The sequence below is a fragment of the Patiria miniata genome, unplaced genomic scaffold, assembly GCF_015706575.1.
Source record: "Patiria miniata isolate m_02_andy unplaced genomic scaffold, ASM1570657v1 HiC_scaffold_7, whole genome shotgun sequence".
NCBI classification, from domain to species: domain Eukaryota; kingdom Metazoa; phylum Echinodermata; class Asteroidea; order Valvatida; family Asterinidae; genus Patiria; species Patiria miniata.
In genome coordinates this window covers 10592548-10610554 of record NW_024037074.1, presented here as the reverse complement: position 1 = coordinate 10610554, position 18007 = coordinate 10592548, and the positions used below count along the sequence as shown (strand labels likewise).

The following is an 18007-nucleotide window of genomic DNA, read 5'->3' as shown; positions in this document are numbered from 1 at the left end:
ATAGCACGGCCTGTGCCGTCCGCGGAAACTTCGCACTAGGTTCTGAATACAGGACATCATGAGCTATAGGACACTAGCTGCCACCTGCAATGACCAATCACTTCCCTCCTTGGGCCAAGGGATCGAGGACATCGAGTGGGATGGACCGTGACCGTGGCGGTCATCCTGGCCTGACCCCTCGCCTCAACCCGCGGCTAGCTGTCGCCCAACTTGCTGCAGTATTTTTACGTACGTGTTTTTGGTCAGAATGTGTAGAAGTCTCATCTCAAGAAATATATGAGTTCTCAATTCTTTGTCGTACTAACTGTCCGTGTGAGGATACTGGAACTAGCACCAGGCTATAGTCTGAATATCATCCGTTAATTGTTCCACGGAGCCCTCTAGTTACACCAACGTCTGATATAATGTGAGCATGCACATTTTTATGAGACCGCGTGCCAGCCAATCGTACTTGTGACGTTATTTCCATCAGAAATGTGGACTAATAAGCTCTTGATTTGTCAATTTGGCTGCCGTGTTTTTGTACTACAGCAACAGGTTACCGAAGACCCAATATAGGCGCCCGCTGAATGGTCAGAATCTTGATTTTAAGACGCAGATCTAGTTTTGCATAATTAATCGCCGAATCTAGCTGCTCATATAATCATAGACCAATTGCTGTGCCAGGGGATATATACTATTACTTGGCATAGAGCAAGGAAAAAATGAAACTAGTAATTAATAATGCACTTAATGTTATAATGCAACTTCAAGGATACGATCTATTTTTGAAGTAATCTGACCATGATCTGACGGAGGCTGAAACGATCGGCGTTTGTTCCCCCTATGGAGACGTACGCATTTCTTTGTACGGTCTTCATGGAGAAATAGTTTTCCATATATCTTTCAAATCCAGTACATGTATGTTGACTGTGTTGCTTGAAGAGGGTGTTGGATTGAAATGAACAAGTGGTCATGTTTCTGATTTCTCCGAGCGATTGATTATTCGTCATCAACACAATTGCAACACAAACGAAAAGAAGTAGTTTGAGGTGAAATATGATTTTCATTGCTTATTACCCAAGCAAACATCGGCCCGCCAGCGTCGAAAGTGAAATTAACACCTTTTAGTAAACTGAGAACAATCGAGTCGAGTGCATGACTAATCCCCAAACCCAACAACCGTGCTCGTGCCGTTGCAACATAAACATTGTCATCCCGTTACAAGGAAATGCCACGCGTACGTACGATAGCACGTCTCATATTTCCTGGCCTACTTCCAGAGGCTTGGGGAAAAAAGTTGGTTGAGGTCAGAGTTGTAGCTGATAGATTTCCCTTCCTTTCCCCGGCCGTACGTGGTCGGGTTTTAACCACACCGATTAAATATGAGCGACCTTGATAAGTGGGGCTGGCTTACTGACTGACTTTCCGGTGGTCGATATACAGTTCAGGCCTAGCGCCTGCACGATACGAAGGAATGCAGTTGTTTGTTGAGTAAGATACTTTACGGGGAAACCAGGATTACAATGTTGACTTCTCGTTAGCAAGTTCAGTGCCACCACAAGTGTCTGGGGTATTCTGTATGTTAGCGCGATCCAACATGTCTACAAAGTAGTAGTGGCACATTGCGAGAAGTAAGGCAGTGGCTGTACAGTTTATCAGTACAACTCGAAGCGGAAGTTTGTGTTCTGTCCTCAACCAACAACTTTCTCCATTCTGCTTGGGACGCGCGCCTGGAAGACCAGTATGAAGCTCGAAGATATCATACCCTTACTCGGCAACTTCGGTCGCTATCAGTTCTTCATGGTCTGCTACATGGGACTGGTCAGTATCGTCAGTTGCCTGACGACTCTCAGCAATGTGTTCTACGCTGCAGGGACCGACCACTGGTGCAAGGTTTTGCCCAAGGAGAACTGCTCCAGTTGGATGGAGTTTCAAGACAACTGCACAGACGTGAAGAAGTCCATCCTCCTGCCTCCTCCAGAAAATGACACAAACAGTAAGAATGCTTTCTCCAGTTGTAAGCAGTGGGAGTTACCAGATGGGTACGTATTTGATCCGTACGTACCGCTCGATGACTTCGACAATTTCACTTCTTCCGAAGTGTCTTGTGAAGATGGATGGGAGTACGACACGTCGCAGTACAAGACCACCACCAGATCAGATGTAAGTTTTCCTATTAAACGAGTATATACGTGTATTATTGGCTTCTTCGTAATGGATAGACGTAAAGTGTGAGAAAGGGAAGTACGAATCATTTTCTCCACATGGAAAATTCGGCCGGCTAGGACTTTGATTACTGAAACTAAATTATGATGTTGGTATTAAAACAGAATCAAACAAATAATTGGTTAAGAAATGTACGTTCTATTATCCCTTTTGTTTTAAGTTCGACCTGGTTTGTGATGACAATAGTCTGCCAAGCATAGCGCAGTCCGTCTACTTCATCGGTTTTCTGGTAGGATCCTTCGTCTTTGGTACGATCTCTGACTGGTAAGTCATACAGCAGCCTCCTTAACCCCTATTGTGTATGACATATGGGAATTGCAACATTGGCGAGTAAAAAAAAATTCATAAGCTATAGGCCTAATTCAGGTGCATGGGACTCGAACCCACAACCTTTGTCCTGCTCGCTAGTGCATATTTCCTACCTCGGTTAGAGAAAGTGCATTTGAATGATGCTTACTAAATGACGTCGGTCAAATACAAAAACTTTCCCCCGACGCCTTTAGTGAGATCAGATGTTGGAAATATGCAATGTGTGATATAATTATATATTATACGTGTTTGTCTTTGGAAGCTTGAGTGTATTATTTTTCGAACTCTGTATTGCTTTTGAACAGATTTTTGTTCTTAAATAGGGGAAATTACATTATTTCTTCTTAAGCGGTACTTCAATTCCACGAGGAAGGTGCCTCTCCGTTAAATCAAAGAACTTTGACTGCCTCACTAACAGTGGTAAATGAACCGACGAAAAGTTCTTTTCTCATCTCATGCTAATTCAGGGCTGGTCGAAAGAGATCTCTTGTCCTCGGCCTTCTGTTCTGGTTGATTGGTTTCATCGTCACGTCGTTCTCAGTCAACATCTACATGTACACGGCCTTCCGATTCCTGGCTGCCTTTGGCGGGCTTGGTGCATACATCTCAACCTATATATTACGTAAGTTGCTTTCTACTCATAGTTTGATTTCTCCAATTAACTTTTTGTGTGTGATTTGAAAATGACTGAGGTCTCGATTTGGAAAATAAAAGGTACATGCACAACTGAGGGTTTTCCTTGAAAATGGGCTGAAAAACAGAAAATTTTACATACATAGGTAACATTAATGCACAGAGCTACATATGTATTTGTGCAAAAAAACCTCTAAATCGACCCCTGCTTTGCTCTCTCCATGCAAGACTAAAGACGTTTCAAAACCACTTTCTTTCCCAGTTCTTGAGGTTGTTGGGAAGTCGTGGCGAAATGCCGTCACCATGGTAGCGGGGATATTCTTCGCAGTTGGGTACTTCTTTCTGGCGACGGCGGCCATGTTCATCAGGGAGTGGCGGACTCTCTCCCTGGTTCTGTCCGTGCCTTCGATTGTTTTGCTCATTCCAGTCCTGTAAGTATCAAAGTCAACTTAATCCCACAGCAACTAAATTAATGTGTGTGAGGGTAGTGCGAGAATTACATGTATAAAATTGGGATGTCTAATTGACATTACTGATCTTCATTTTACATTCAGTGGAGCATTTATTAAACCAGTCAGGTTTTAATGAACTTGCTTTTTTGCTGGACTCGACGGGCCATCCTATAAATTGTCCTGTGAATGATTGACTGCAGTTGAGTCACTGAAAATAAATAATGTCCTAAAATGAGGCTTTCGGGTCTAGCTGGAATAGGCAAGCTAAGCCATGCCACCCCCTCCCCCAATGACTCCCTTACATTCAATTCAATTCAACAGAACATTTATTTCCATACCTTCAACAGTAATAACGACACAAGAATAATACAATTATGTAAACACTTAATGTAATGCTAAATGAATGTCACAAAAAGACAACAGATAAATAGATATGGAAATAAATAGATAGATATTAATTACATGATATGTACAAGATGAAGGCATGGAGGCACTTTCAAGAAACCTAAGGGTTACTGCTGCTTTCTCCTTGTAGATTTGTTGAGGAGTCCATCCGATGGTTGGTATCTAAGGGCAGGATCGATGAGGCTGAAGCGGTCATCAGGAGAATCGCCAGGATGAACAAGAAGACTTTGCCGGATGTCTTATTCGATCAGGGGGATATACATGAACAAATGGTGAGCATGGCTTCCGAGTTTAGATTAGTATCGAAGTCCTGAGTTATTTTTTCTGGTTTTTGTTTTTGTCAAGGATGGCAACACTCTGAGGTGAGACGAACAAACCACCAAACACATTGAAAAGGTGACAAACATATACTGATAGATGGACTATTGCTTTAAAGAAATATAATAAGCAAATATGAGAATGATAATGCACATGCCGGCGCCTATACATTTAACTTCTCAATTTCTTCACAACTTGTAAAAGGAATTGCAGAAGTCGAAAATACCCCCGTCGGCCATTGACCTCTACAGAACACCCAACATGGCGGTCAAGACTCTAAACCTGCAATTCAACTGGTAAGTCAAGTTTAAAAGTAACCATTTTTCTCTCTTGGTGGACGTGTTTTAATTACGTTTCCTAAACAAGAAGTTTGTTAGCACTCAAGAAGGCCTCCCTGTAACAGGGGTAACACACTGAGTATACAGTGTTTATACGTCAAACTAGTATGAGAAATTTCATGGCAGTATAATTTTTTTGTTGACTAGGGCCTCAATAGTTCTGTGGCCTCAAATTTGCTTGATGATAGATTCGTTTTTTAGGATTCTTTTTTTACTTTCCAGATTGAAATAATAACATTTTCATTCTTTGCTTTTCACAGGATGGTCAACAATCTCGTGTACTACGGCCTGTCCCAGAGCACCGGCGATCTGGGCGTGAACACTACACGTGGTCTTATAGGTGGGAATTGACGTTTTTGATTGAACTTTATCAAATCTTACGACTTGTTAATTTTGTTCACTACAAATGCTCACACTCAAACTGTCAGGTCGGGGAGTCAGGTTGGCGACTTGGCGTAGCGGTATACTTTCCTCGCCTTCCACCGCTGTGACCCGGGTTCGATTCCTGCCTGGGCCAATATGTGGATTGGGTTTTCAGTCCCGACTTGAGTCTTCTGGGGGTTCCCTCCCACATCTAAAACTGTAATTTTTTTCACGTTGTCTTCTCATTACTGGGGCCCATGGGGGACCAGTGTATTCCACTGTATGAGCCACCCAGTTAAAATCAAATTAAATAATATGAGGAAACCCACGCCCCATAATACAGCATTGTGGGAGAAAATAATCTTCCTTTTGTTCTTCGCATTTCTTGTATACAGCTATCGGGATTTGGAGAACAGTGGTCTCCATGGTCGGCAAGTTCTGCATCTCTGTCACTTTCAGCTTAATATATCTCTATTCTACTGAAGTGTTTCCAACACCAGTCAGGTAAAAGATTCAGAGGGACATAAACATGTGTGAATATATGATATGTTATCTTGTGGGTACGGTCAATGTCTTGTCATTTTGCACATCATATGAATCTCTCTCCAAAACTCTGTCTTTTCTCGAACAAGTCAAAATGTCTTCTGCCTCTCTCTATCTCTATCTCTCTCACAACAAAACAAACTCCAACATACCACACACAAAAGGCCCTAAACGGCGTTTCCGAAAAGTACAAAACGATCTATTCTTTACTGACTGACGTGATTTGTTCAACAATTAGGGTGGGCGTTCTCTGACAATTACCATGGCCTTATACAAATGCTGTTGCGTAAGATAGAAGGGCTTTTTTAACACTCCACGAACGCCTTAGCTCTAAGTGAATGAGAAAAGTCAACGAGGACTGACTGACACGTTATTGGTTAAAACTTTCGGACGATTTCATTTATGGCGGGGTGCACAGGTATATACAAAATAAAACAATAATGAGCGGAACGCAGTAAACACATGATCAGCGAAAATAATTATATACTTGTCGGTTGCACTGTAACACTTTTGTGTTTCCATAATGTCATCGAAAAAATAAATAATCTCTTTCAGGTACGGTATCCCAGGGGTCGCGGGTTCGGACCCTGCTCCAGTCAATTGTTTTATAATACTCGCCAATGTTAGAACTCAAAATCGCCTCCCTAGCTGTTGACGATGTCGATGTTTGCTGCCATCATTAAAATAAACCTCATATGGTAAAGGGAGTTCGAAATTCACTTGGTAATCTTTGTATCTTATAGGAGACTGAAAGACTCCCTTTTTGTTCTTTTCACACAGAGCTGTCGGTGTGGGTGTCTGCTCCATCGCATCTCGTATTGGAGGCATCCTCTCTCCCATCATCCTGCTCTTGAAGTACACCTCCCCCGACCTCCCTCTGATACTCTTCGGCTCCAGTGCCGTCGTAGCGGGTCTCTTGGTGTTCCTGTTGCCGGAGACGAAGGGCCAAACACTGCCACAGACGCTGAAGGAGGGAGAAGAAATCGGAAAGTAAGAACTCTTAAAGTGCTTCAAGTAACATATTATTGTAATCTTCATTTCGGGGAGTGTGGTCTGTTGAGTTTATAGGTAAAACAACTCATGATCGGAAGGTCAGGGGTTCGAATCCTGCTGCCAGACATTACGTTGTGCCCTTGGGAAAACCACTTTACCTCCACTTGCCTCCCTCCAGTCAGAAGTATGGGTACCGACAACCTGTGATTGACTGGTACTTCGTCCAGATGGAATAGAAATGTGCTCAATGCCTTCATACTCAGGGAATCTGTTTTGAGGAGTCATGTTGGCTCAAGACAGACAGCACTGCACATAAATCACACAATTTATTTGGGATTATTATCTTATGTTCATGGGCTATAATTAAATGTTGACAATATAGCAATTTCAATCAATCAGCACGTGTACGTAGCGATTGACAATGTAAAGATTAAGACCGATTGTTTTGCTTGCTGGTGGCAACTTGAGCTGCTGATGAGATCCGCTGTTTGGTTCTTGGTTGACAGGTGTCGATGTCTGCGCAGGAGTGACGATGACCAGTCGGTCATTGACCTCTACGAGACCAACGTGAATAAAGACAGCGCCACTACAACTGCAGACCTTGACTCCAATTAAAAGAGAAAGGGGACTATAAACGTGTCATACCATGGAGCTAGGTGATCCTAGCTCCATAGTCATACCAAGAGAGTTGTTGGCTACTGTATGACATTTATCTTTGGTGTGGGCCAAAAGACCGTGTCCTTTTTCAGTTGTCTGAAGCTTCCTGGCGCCTCCCACAGTTTGAAATAAATGTCTGACGACGAATTGTGCGCGGGAACCAGTGATGCATTCCCAACTCTGAAACTACAAAGCTCCTAGATGGTTACAGTTTACCATTGTTTCATGGTGGGAAGGTGATATTTCCCCATAAGTTCTAGGTTTGACATTGACCTTTCAGAACTTGAACTGATTATAAATTTGGCGCGTTTTTTTTTTCATTTTTCCTTTTCTGAGTGTAATGTTTGTTTGTCGTTTGAGTGTTTAGCGTCAAAATTCTACGTTTTTATCTTGATGTAGCCTAAGTTTTGTAAATGGTGATGCTTTTTAGTTTTCTGTGTGGTGCTTTAATTTTTATGGGCATTTGTACAGAAATTAAATTGTATTAAAATGTTAATCCTATGTTTGATGGTTTATGATTTCTTAGGTGAAGCTTCTATCCATAATGATGATAGATTGAAAGTGAATGCGTAAATTTGACTTTAAACGGCGGTTTCACATCAGGGTTTAAACGCATGTAACATACCTTTTGTACATTTCTTACTTTGAAAGAATAAATCTACATCTTCCTACCAGTATTTTCATTACTTTAAGAGCAATGTCCATGTTTTTGTTTGACGCAGCCTGTATATGAATCAAAGGTTAGCCAAAGGTAAACAAATTAACAAATATGGTATATAACAAATATGGTATATTCAACACAAGATAATTGTCCAATTACATGATATACAAATGTACGCGAAACGCGCAAAGTCTGAAACAAATACAACTTAGTGTACACAAACTTTATAGGGTTGTCTAAGGGGCGTGGCTAACTCACAAACGGCGATAGGTCAAATTGACTCGAAACGAGATTAAGAAGATCAAATCAAATACTATACATGCCAAGCTCTTCATGATGTATCTGTTGGTCTATGATTGCGTATAGGTACAAAATTGCTGTCGAGATGTAACTATTAAAGAAATACTGAGTGACATGAGAAAAGTGACATACAAATCAGACGAACTCAACAGATTACAGAATGACCAAATTAACGGATGAGAGAAAGGATAGTTGTTCACGTGCGTTTTTGGTCTTGTTATTGCGCACACATTTTCGACATTTCTAGTCGCAAAATAAAAAAACAAAGGTTTTGTAACGTAACGTCACGAGTGCACCATCATAAAGATCCCTCCATGATTGTGGTAATCATGTATGAAACGAATACAAAAACTCTCAAGTTATGCAATACCCACTGCTCGTTTATTAATGCTGATCTATAAATTGCCTCAAACGCGTTGGTTTTGTTTTTGCAAGAGACGTGCTTTACCACTGTGCAAAACTTGCAAACCAAGTTGACTTTTACAAGGCCTAGTAAATATCTTGTATAAATGTGGGTCACACGTTCAGTCGTCACGTGGTCACATCTGCATTTTTACAATAGTTTGATTAACTCCAAAGGTTACTTCTCGTTATCTTAAAACCAATTTAAAGGCACAATACAGCGATAACAAAATGGTCAGGTCAAATAACGTGTCCAGTTTGCAATTTGTCAAATAGGTCAATTGTACATACTTGAGTGGTAGGGCGGTGCTGCTTTTAGGTGCCAGTGCCGATCTGTTCGAGTTAGTGGTACGCCTATTTCTGGTAGAACAGTAACAACGACAGTAACAGCAACGACAACGAACAACAACATAACTAAATAAACAAACAAAATGAAGCTCGAGAACATTATTCCTATGCTCGGCAACTTTGGCCGATACCAATTGTTAGTTGTTACCTACGCTGCTTTGCACAACATCTTCGGTTGCTTCACAACTCTGGGCAATGTGTTCTACGCAGCGGAGACCGACCACTGGTGCAACGTTTTGAACAACGCGAATTGTTCCAACTGGGCGGAGTTTCAAGACAACTGCACTGACGTGAAGAAGTCCATCTTCCTGCCTCCTCCTGAAAATGGTTCCGACAGCGAGTATCCTTACTCCAATTGTAAGCAGTGGCAGCTACCAGATGGGTACATATTTGATCCGTACGTACCGCTCAGTTACTACGACGGTTTCACTAATGTGAGTGTGCCCTGCAAAGATGGATGGGAGTACGACACGTCACAGTACAAGACCACCACAATCATGGATGTAAGTCAAGGCTTTATTAATCTCATTACGCTGATGTTTGCGTCCATTATAATTCCATGTATTAATAACTGTGTTTTGTAGTTATTACTTTCAATAGTTCACAGCAGGTGCTGCATGTACGCGCGCACTCGGGCGTCATCTACGCCCATTGGCGTGTTTAGCAAATGGGCGCTAGTAATCAGTGTGCGTGCGCGTGTAAGACGTGCAGTCACTTTATACGAAAATCAACCCCTGCGCGCCAGGACTTCGTGAGGCATGCGCACACGCATGCTTCCACCTGTAGCTTCTAATCTGTTCTTCTAATCTTTTCCGCAGGATTAGTCTTGACACATTTCCCTTGTTCGTTTTTGTTCTCTCCAGTATGGTCTGGTGTGTGATGACGCTTACCTGCCCAGCCTGGCGCAGTCCATCTACTTTGGCGGTTTCTTGGTAGGATCGTTCATCGGAGGTTCCTTTTCAGACTGGTAAATAAATACCTTAGGAATAACATCATTGGCAATATGAGTTATTTTTGATCTGTTGAAAAGCAAACAGCAGGCCCTTCGCTAGTGGTGGGGGAGGGGGGGGGGGGGGCGGAGGGGCGCCGTACCCCTGGCAAGCAATTGCCACTCCGCACAAAACCATTATTTTAGCATCAACATTTTATGCAATTGTGTTAATTTCTTGTGGTGTGGCCCCTAGCTGTTAATGTTTAACACTAAACATGTTTAGAGTAAGGATGGATAGTGTTTAGCAACAATACTGATGGTTTAGGAATTGAACACATATATACTGTTTAGCTGCTAAACATGTTTACAAAGTGATAGCAAGATTGTGTTTAATTGCTTAGCACAGATTTTAGAGTGTACCTAAGTAACCTCTTTTTTCTGCCATTAGGTTTGGTCGCAAGAAGGTCGTTATATTCTTCCAGCTGTTGTGGTGCGCCTCTTTCATAACAACTACGTTTTCAGTTAACATCTACATGTACATAGCCTTCCGCGTTATGTCGGCATTGGGCGTTCTGGGAAGCTACGTGGGACTGTACGTGTTAGGTAATTAAAGCAACACACGTTATTTTGTATTCAAACCAAAGGCAAAGATCTTTCCAAACAACTTTATAAAGGGTCCGTGGTATGAAATTTTCTCGGGAACGCAATTTATGCAATTGAAACTCTTCAAAATGAAAGCCATGTTTGACATCCCTTTTGGGTTCTATTCAAAAGTGCATTTCTATAGAAGACATTAAAAAAAATCCATACTTTTCGGACAATTGAGGGCGCTGTTGCTGTGATTTAGGCCCTAATTTCACGATCGGAAGACACTTGTGGTTTTCTATTCAAATTGTGAACTCAAAATTTGCTCAATGACTACAATGCATCGTAAGAGAAAAGAGAATTTATGAGAGATCGAGCAAAATATCCAGTATTCTGGCAACATGTGATGCTGAAATAGCTGTATTTAACATGGAGGTTTCTGCCTCAAATGACATGACTGTTTTGCTCATGAATATGGCAATTTGCATTAGCATAAAAACCAAAAAGGTACTAAAATAGCCTTGTTGAAAATGGCTGAACGATAATTGAAAATAAGGTTGTTAATGGGACTCAAATATGTATTTTCAAGGATTGCATTATACATTACACACATGGGCCCTTTAACTGCACCCTTGTGTCCCACTAAGTTGCCTTTCAATTTTCAGTCTTTGGCCTGTTAATTTCGAGGGCCTGTTTGGGCCTCTTTTGTCGCATAAAAGCACCCGAATTGGTAAAATAACCAATTGAAGTAGCACCACAGTGTAAAGGAATACACGTAGCTGTAGAGAAATAGAGTCATTGTAAATAATTATGGTAAAAATATCAGAGGAATGTGACAAACAATTAGGGTGCCTTGTGGATTTTCTTACATCTCAGAGGCATGCGCATTTCAAGGTTCCCTTTATTTCACGGCCCCTTTACAATGACTTTGCACATTTCCTGTTTGCTTCATCAGTTCTTGAAGTCGTTGGGAAGTCTTATCGCACGGCAGTCACCATGGCCTTAGGGATATTTTTCGCCATAGGCTATTTCTTCATTGCGACGGCGGCCATGTATCTTCGACAATGGCGCTCTCTGTCGATGGCCCTCTCCATATCGTCAGTGGTTCTTTTGATACCGCTGTTGTAAGTTTCAAAGGCAGTTCTCTTTTTAATTGCTTGCTCTTTTGTGATTGGATTAAAGGAGAGAGATTTAAGCTAAAGCAGATTTCACGATCACAATACACTGCAAAAAACGGTGTTAAGTATTATTTTTAAAAAATGTCTAAACACTTGTTTGCTCTTGCAGGTATAAACATGTTTACATACTAAACATGTTTTGAGTATAGATAGATAGTGTTTAGCGATTGAACATTGCTGTTAGGAGTTTGACACGCAATGCTAAACATGAGAAACATGAGAAACATGAGAACGAGAGCAGCATTGTGTTTAATTGCAGAACACTTTAAGTTTTTAGAGTGTACGTTAAAGATTGATTAAGATCGGACATACCGGTGTAATGAAATTTAACCCTCAAACAAACTGTTTTACCTTGTATGAACTCTGACCCTCACACGTGTATTGTCAATGCTCTAATTTCATCCACTGAGGCATGCGCAATACAATCGATGAGTCCATATTTCATAGAGTCAATATGGCACATTACTTCGGCACAGTGAGGCTACAAAAGCCAGCAACTGTTTCCATGTTTGCATACAGGGTATGTTTAGAGAGTACAAGTTCTGTAACTATTTTGTCCCGTCGGTATTCCAACAGCTTCATCCAGGAGTCCATCAGATGGTTGGTATCCAAGGGCAGGATTGATGAGGCTGAGAAGGTCATCAGGAAAATTGCCAAGATGAACAAGAAGACTTTGCCTGATGTCTTATTCGATAAAGAGGACATACAGGCAGAGACGGTAAGTCCGCTCGGAATTATATTAGGTGATAGGCCTAGGTATATCCACACCATTTTGGAGATGTTGTGCTTATGAATAGGGATAGGATTGTATAACTATATGGGATTGCCTTAATCCCATCCACCAGGGGCAGATCCAGCACTGGGTGCGGGTGGGGGGGGGGGGGGGGGGGGGGGGGGGGTAGCTAGCATGTGCTGTATACTTTCATCGGTGTGATAGGGTTAACAAAGATTGCTGTCAATTTGCCCCAAAGGCAAAGTGTGCCTTAATTGACTTTTAACGTCTATGTTGAAAAGCGGTTTTTAAAGTGCGCTTTGGCGTCCGATGCTGGCCTCAGTAACGGCAATCAACACTTTTGTTTTAATTGCAGGAATCAAAGGAGTCGGCAATACCACCATCCGTCATTGATCTGTACAAGACCCCCAACATGGCGGTCAAGACACTCAATATGCAGTGGAACTGGTTGGTAAAATCACAGGACGAAAATACCAATTAGGCCTAAACATTCCTTTGCAATTATTGTTCTATCAATAAATATAATTATGTTGGCTGCCGTTCGTTTATTCTTGTAAGATATTTGGTATCAATTTTTTTTTCTCAACAACCCCTTCAGGTTTGTCAATAGTCTGGTGTACTACGGCCTGTCGCAGAGCACCAACGATCTAGGAGTCGACGACTACTGGGCTTTCTTCGTGTCGGGAGCCGTGGAAATCCCGGCCCTGCTGTACGCCACTTTTGGACTGGAGTGCTTCGGCCGGAAACTGAACTTGGGAATATTGGAGTTGATTGGCGGCGTGGCTTGCTTGGCTACTATCTTTATTCGTACGTTCTGAGCCTGACAGTTTATCAAAATTTCGATATCATGATGCTGGTCAGCACAACTATTTGCTGAACGCAAAAAAAAAGAAAACAAATAATTGCCAGAATGGCATGGGACTTTTCTGTTTGTGTCTTAATTGTTCTCAACTTGTGAAACTTTCCGAAGTAATTGTCTGTTATGGAATTTTGCGTAGGCGTATGTAAAGGTTTCAGTTGAGCGGTATACTTTAACAGCATTTTCAAAGACTACATTAGACCATTGATTACCGATTTGATGACCAACGCTTCTCATTACAATTACTTGATAAACATGTCAAGAATCATTCATGTCCCGAGCTTCTCATGAATTTGCACTTAATATCCAAACTAGTCCAGTGCTGCACTCTTTGTGAAAAAGTCAATTCCTTACTGAACATACTCGGGCAACATGTCAAATATAACACTCTTCCTGTTTGATTGTGCTTCTGTTTTTATTTAGTTTTTGTACTATTCAAATTGTAGCCAAAGGGATCTGGAGGATTGTTGTGGCTATGATCGGCAAGTTCTGCATCTCGGCCACGTTTTCCATCGTTTACGTCTACACTGTGGAGCTATTCCCAACCCCAGTGAGGTGACAATACTTCTTTGATTTGTATAAGTGTTGATTTTGTATGTTGGAGCTGTGGCGCAAACAAAGGACGCAATCCACATCTCAGTTCTCTAAGTATCTTTTGATTCTAACAGAGAAGGCCTATGGAATCAATTTCATATAGTTTAAGTCGTTCCTCTGAACTGCATACCAATAAGAAGACGTCCTGTTTGGTTACATTATTTTTTAGTTATGTCCTAATAAAAAAAAAAAACCCTGACTCTCAGAGGGAGCTGTTACTATGACGTCACTTTTGAATACGATTATATTCTCATAAGGTGGTTTGGTTGCAATTATGACTCTGGAGAAAACACACCACAATTTGTGCATACATTTTGCTCAATGACTGCAACTTGAATAAACATTAAATCAGACATTTGGAGAAGAAAAAAAACTACATTTTAAACATCTATAACGTAAGGCCTAAAACTAAAAGCTTCTGATGACATCACTGTTTTGTGCATGAATTTTAAGGTTCGAAACAGAATTTCTACAGAAGCCAAAACCCTGATACCCTTTCAAAAATGACAAATGTAAACCAAAAATCGGTTTACATCTCAAGCTGTCCATCCAGAAAAAAATATTTCATCAGATCTTAATTTTTTTATGCAGGGCGGTTGGCTTGGGCGTGAGTTCGGTCGCCTCTCGTGTGGGTGGCATTTTGTCACCCATCATTCTGCTCTTAGATAAAACCGTGGCTAACCTGCCGATGTGGCTGTTCGGCTCCAGCGCAATCTTGGCGGGAACTCTGGCGTTCTTTCTGCCAGAGACAAGAGGCAAAAAACTGCCGCAAACGCTGGAGGAAGGAGAAGCATTTGGAAAGTATGTCCCTTTGTCCTATTAGGCTGTAAAATTGAATACGTGAAAGAAAGGACCTGTGTGTTTGCTGACATCAACGTCTCAAAAGTCTCCCATTGGTAGAAGTTTTTTTATAATACTTAGTACAGCCTAAAAAAACCCAGATTTTGGGTGTTTTTTTATGGAGGAGAGGTTCACAGTGTCATCTCCCCCCCCCCCCACTTTTGGGAAATCAAAAGCTGGTGCAGTCTGCCTACTGATCGAGTCTTAACTGAACTGCAATATAAAGATCCTATAGCAGAATCGTCAGTATTATTATTTGTTTGAGTGTAAAAAAGGGCATTTGTTTTTCTTTTTAGATGTCGTTGTATGGGTGGACAAGCTTTCAACGACGAGTCCAGTGTGGAACTTGATGGCATGGACACAGCAAAAGAGGGCGTCTTTGCGATATCCAACGCTGTCTTCGATCACAAGGAGGAGGAGAAGGAATATCGCGACTTCTCGCAGCAATTCACGCGTAAACTTCAAGAGTCCTCCCACATGTGAAAGCACAACATGCTTCGTTAAAGACCAACTGCTTATTGTGGTTGTAGACTTTATTCCCGAGTCGGCCATATTAAATTGAAAGCGATGTAAACTGTTCATTTTTGGAACTTGCAAGTTGAAATGAAAGTAATGCAATCAAAGTTCATCACCAATCGATACCAGTCTGTTCTGATGAATAATGTCAAATTTGTGATTAAACATGCCATAATGTTTTAAGCCAAAATAGTCTGGCACCATCCCATTCAACGGATTATAATTTATAAAATACATTCCATTGGCTTCCTCGTGAATAAGTTGTATGTACTCAAGAATCTAATTCTAAAGACATGCTTTTATCTATATATACTATATCTACTAAACTGGTGGATATAAACTGAAAAGAAAATATAAGCTATGTCGATTTGATCACTGCCATGTAATTATCATGTACTTTATGAGGGAAATCATACAATGTTTTCATTCAGTGTTTTTTTATGAGGAAACACACTTTCGGGTTTTTTTTTAAAGAAAAATCTTCGTTATAAAGTCGGCCGGTTGTGAATTATGGATCATTGATATCTGTGTATCCTTTTTATTATAAAGTTCATTATAAAGCTTTCTGTAATGGAGTATGCTCACATTTTAGACAAATATATTGGTATAAAATGACTAAATACGTATAATATAGTGTTATGATATAAGTGTATATATTAATTAACAGCATAGTACAAGAAAGTATTGATATATTCAAACACAATATTTAATGAAGTAAGTGTATATTATAGTTGGTTATTCCCCGTTTTTAATGATTGTAGGTGTCGTTGATTGTACTTATTTTTCTTCGGTCTCTGATGACACAGCACTAAAATTTTATTGAGAAACATCATTATGTACAAAATATGACCATATCTTAACTGAAAGGACTTCTTTATTACTTGCTCCGACTAATGAGTAGCGGTCATGGCCTGTCCAGTTTGTATGCTTGCCATGACAAGCAAACTGACTAAAGTTGTGATGTTTTCAATTTCCTTAAGCTATAATTAAAATAAATAGGGCGCCCTCACAGACTTTGCCTTTGATTCCATACTGTTAACAAAAATAACTATCGGAAACCCTTTACATCTAAAAACGACGATGATACGTTGATAAGAGAAACATCTAGATCAGTTTTTTTTTTTAAAGCACTATTTTTAGGGCAATCGTGATTATCCTTGTTTACTTTTACCACTTCAAATGTATGCTTATCAGACTATAACATCAAAGGTGGACTGACTGTTGATGGAGACAACATGAAACTATGTGACATAATCATGGCAAATGAGAACTAATAATCAGTCTTTAATGCAATTAATAGCTTAAAGATATACCAGCGGCCCGAAGTCTTGTCTGTCCTGTCGCATGCCATTTGTAGTTGTTTTAGCAAAAATATCAGCACAAGGGTTTTCTCTGTAATACATCCATTATAATCTGATCATTAATAGAAGGCTGTTCACATCCACGCTCCCAAAAGAAGAATAGAAACTCATATCCCGCCGTTCATAGCGTTCATAAACTAAAATTTGAAGAGAAAAACCCAGTTCATTCTGAGCTGTTATATTGTGATTTTGCTTTTTAAGATACAGTTGAAGTGTGCTTCGCGATGTCATATAGGCAGACTTATCTGAACAAGGCACTGTCTACTTTCTAGATATCTCGAAAATAATGTTTCGTCAATTGTAATTCTCAAGTTCATTTTTTGTTTATATTTCCCACAAAATACATTGAGTATATAAGCCTGGATTGGCAAAGTATTACAGTGTTCAAGAACCGTTGTCAAAAACTATAAACCCAAAGTTAAACGCCATGCTTTATCGTGTGAGGGTTCTATAATATGTCGGAGTGCCGTTTCAAAGTTGACACCAAAGATGACGAAATGGAGTTTGTTGTGTGTTAAACTGAAATGGTATTTAAACCTCGAAGTTGGTGGCCCGCGATTGTTTGAAACTTGGAAATGGATTTACTCTAGTACTTTCAGATAAACGTAAACTATTCACATATAAAAACTCACCTCAGAACACTCTCATAACCATGATAACTGGCATTTATCATAACATTTATTTTAAAACCTGCTGCTTCCAATGTTAAAATAACATGCTTTATATATCAAGAGTATATAACATAGTCTTGCCCTACCTTCTACTTGGTTACCCCGGATACTTATGGGATTGATTATTCTGACATCTTTTCAGGAAACGACATGGTTTTATATTAACTGAAATATCACGTAGCTTAATGTGATCCGGCGTGGACAAGGTAAACAAAAATGGTGTTTGTGTTCAAAATTCCATATCAGGAAAAGTACATGAGCGAATTGTTTTTCACTAAAAAAAGCTTATTCATTGGGCTTTCATATCCCAGATCTGGAAAGCACTACATGCAGATATTCTTTTTAAAAAAATAGGGGCACCACGGAGAAATGGACTTTTAATGAATTGTTAAGGGATGAAGATACGTTAGCTTTTTTGGACTCACCCTGTATAACATGCCGATTGTCAGAAAACATGAAGTTGCAACTAGGCATATTCAAATGCCGTCGGGTGCTCAGCGCGGTAGCGCTCCAGTCAATTTCTTAATAATCTTAATGATATCAAAAATGACTATTAAAACAACCACAATCTGCCCATACTAAAACCCAAGAAAGCCTACCTGAGGAAAGTGTGCATTTTGCCACCCAAAAGTCCTTAGTGTAACATTGACCTGTTAATTTTGTTTTTCAGTTGGGAGTGTGACCTTGTTTTGTCTTTTGGGTGTTTAGCGTAAAACTTCCACGTTTTCATTTTGACTTAAGTGTTGCAAATTGTGGGGATCTTTAGATGGTGTGCAATTGTACAGAAATTAAGATTGTAGTAAAAATGT

General features: G+C 40.4%; 1 protein-coding gene across 2 annotated transcripts; it reads left to right on the top strand.

The window, feature by feature from the left end:
- Positions 1 to 894: 894 nt before the first annotated feature.
- Positions 895 to 17420, top strand: LOC119745264 (organic cation transporter protein-like). Of its 2 annotated transcripts, XM_038221500.1 has the most exons (12): positions 5422 to 5530; positions 6350 to 6559; positions 7069 to 9433; positions 9794 to 9897; positions 10310 to 10464; positions 11402 to 11570; positions 12201 to 12342; positions 12713 to 12804; positions 12956 to 13164; positions 13663 to 13771; positions 14402 to 14611; positions 14947 to 17420. In XM_038221500.1, exons 3-12 carry the CDS (start codon positions 9014 to 9016, stop codon positions 15131 to 15133), a joined length of 1797 nt encoding a protein of 598 aa, XP_038077428.1. In that variant the 5' UTR covers positions 5422 to 5530; positions 6350 to 6559; positions 7069 to 9013; the 3' UTR covers positions 15134 to 17420. The 2 variants fall into 2 exon arrangements, with proteins under 2 accessions (XP_038077427.1, XP_038077428.1); XM_038221499.1 differs by lacking the exons at positions 5422 to 5530; positions 6350 to 6559; positions 7069 to 9433; ... (3 more) ...; positions 12201 to 12342; positions 12713 to 12804 and adding exons at positions 895 to 2145; positions 2369 to 2472; positions 2985 to 3139; ... (2 more) ...; positions 4530 to 4621; positions 4924 to 4987 and having other exon boundaries at positions 13020 to 13164; positions 14947 to 17206.
- Positions 17421 to 18007: the final 587 nt, after the last annotated feature.

What these genes read in the sequence shown, in the direction of transcription:
- LOC119745264 (XM_038221500.1), top strand. Translation starts at nt 9,014, where the DNA reads ATGAAGCTCGAGAACATTATTCCTATGCTCGGCAACTTTGGCCGATAC. An exon ending in GGAGGTTCCTTTTCAGACTG is followed by an intron (nt 9,898 to 10,309) that starts GTAAATAAATAC and finishes TTCTGCCATTAG; the next exon opens with GTTTGGTCGCAAGAAGGTCG. An exon ending in AGGACATACAGGCAGAGACG is followed by an intron (nt 12,343 to 12,712) that starts GTAAGTCCGCTC and finishes TTTTAATTGCAG; the next exon opens with GAATCAAAGGAGTCGGCAAT.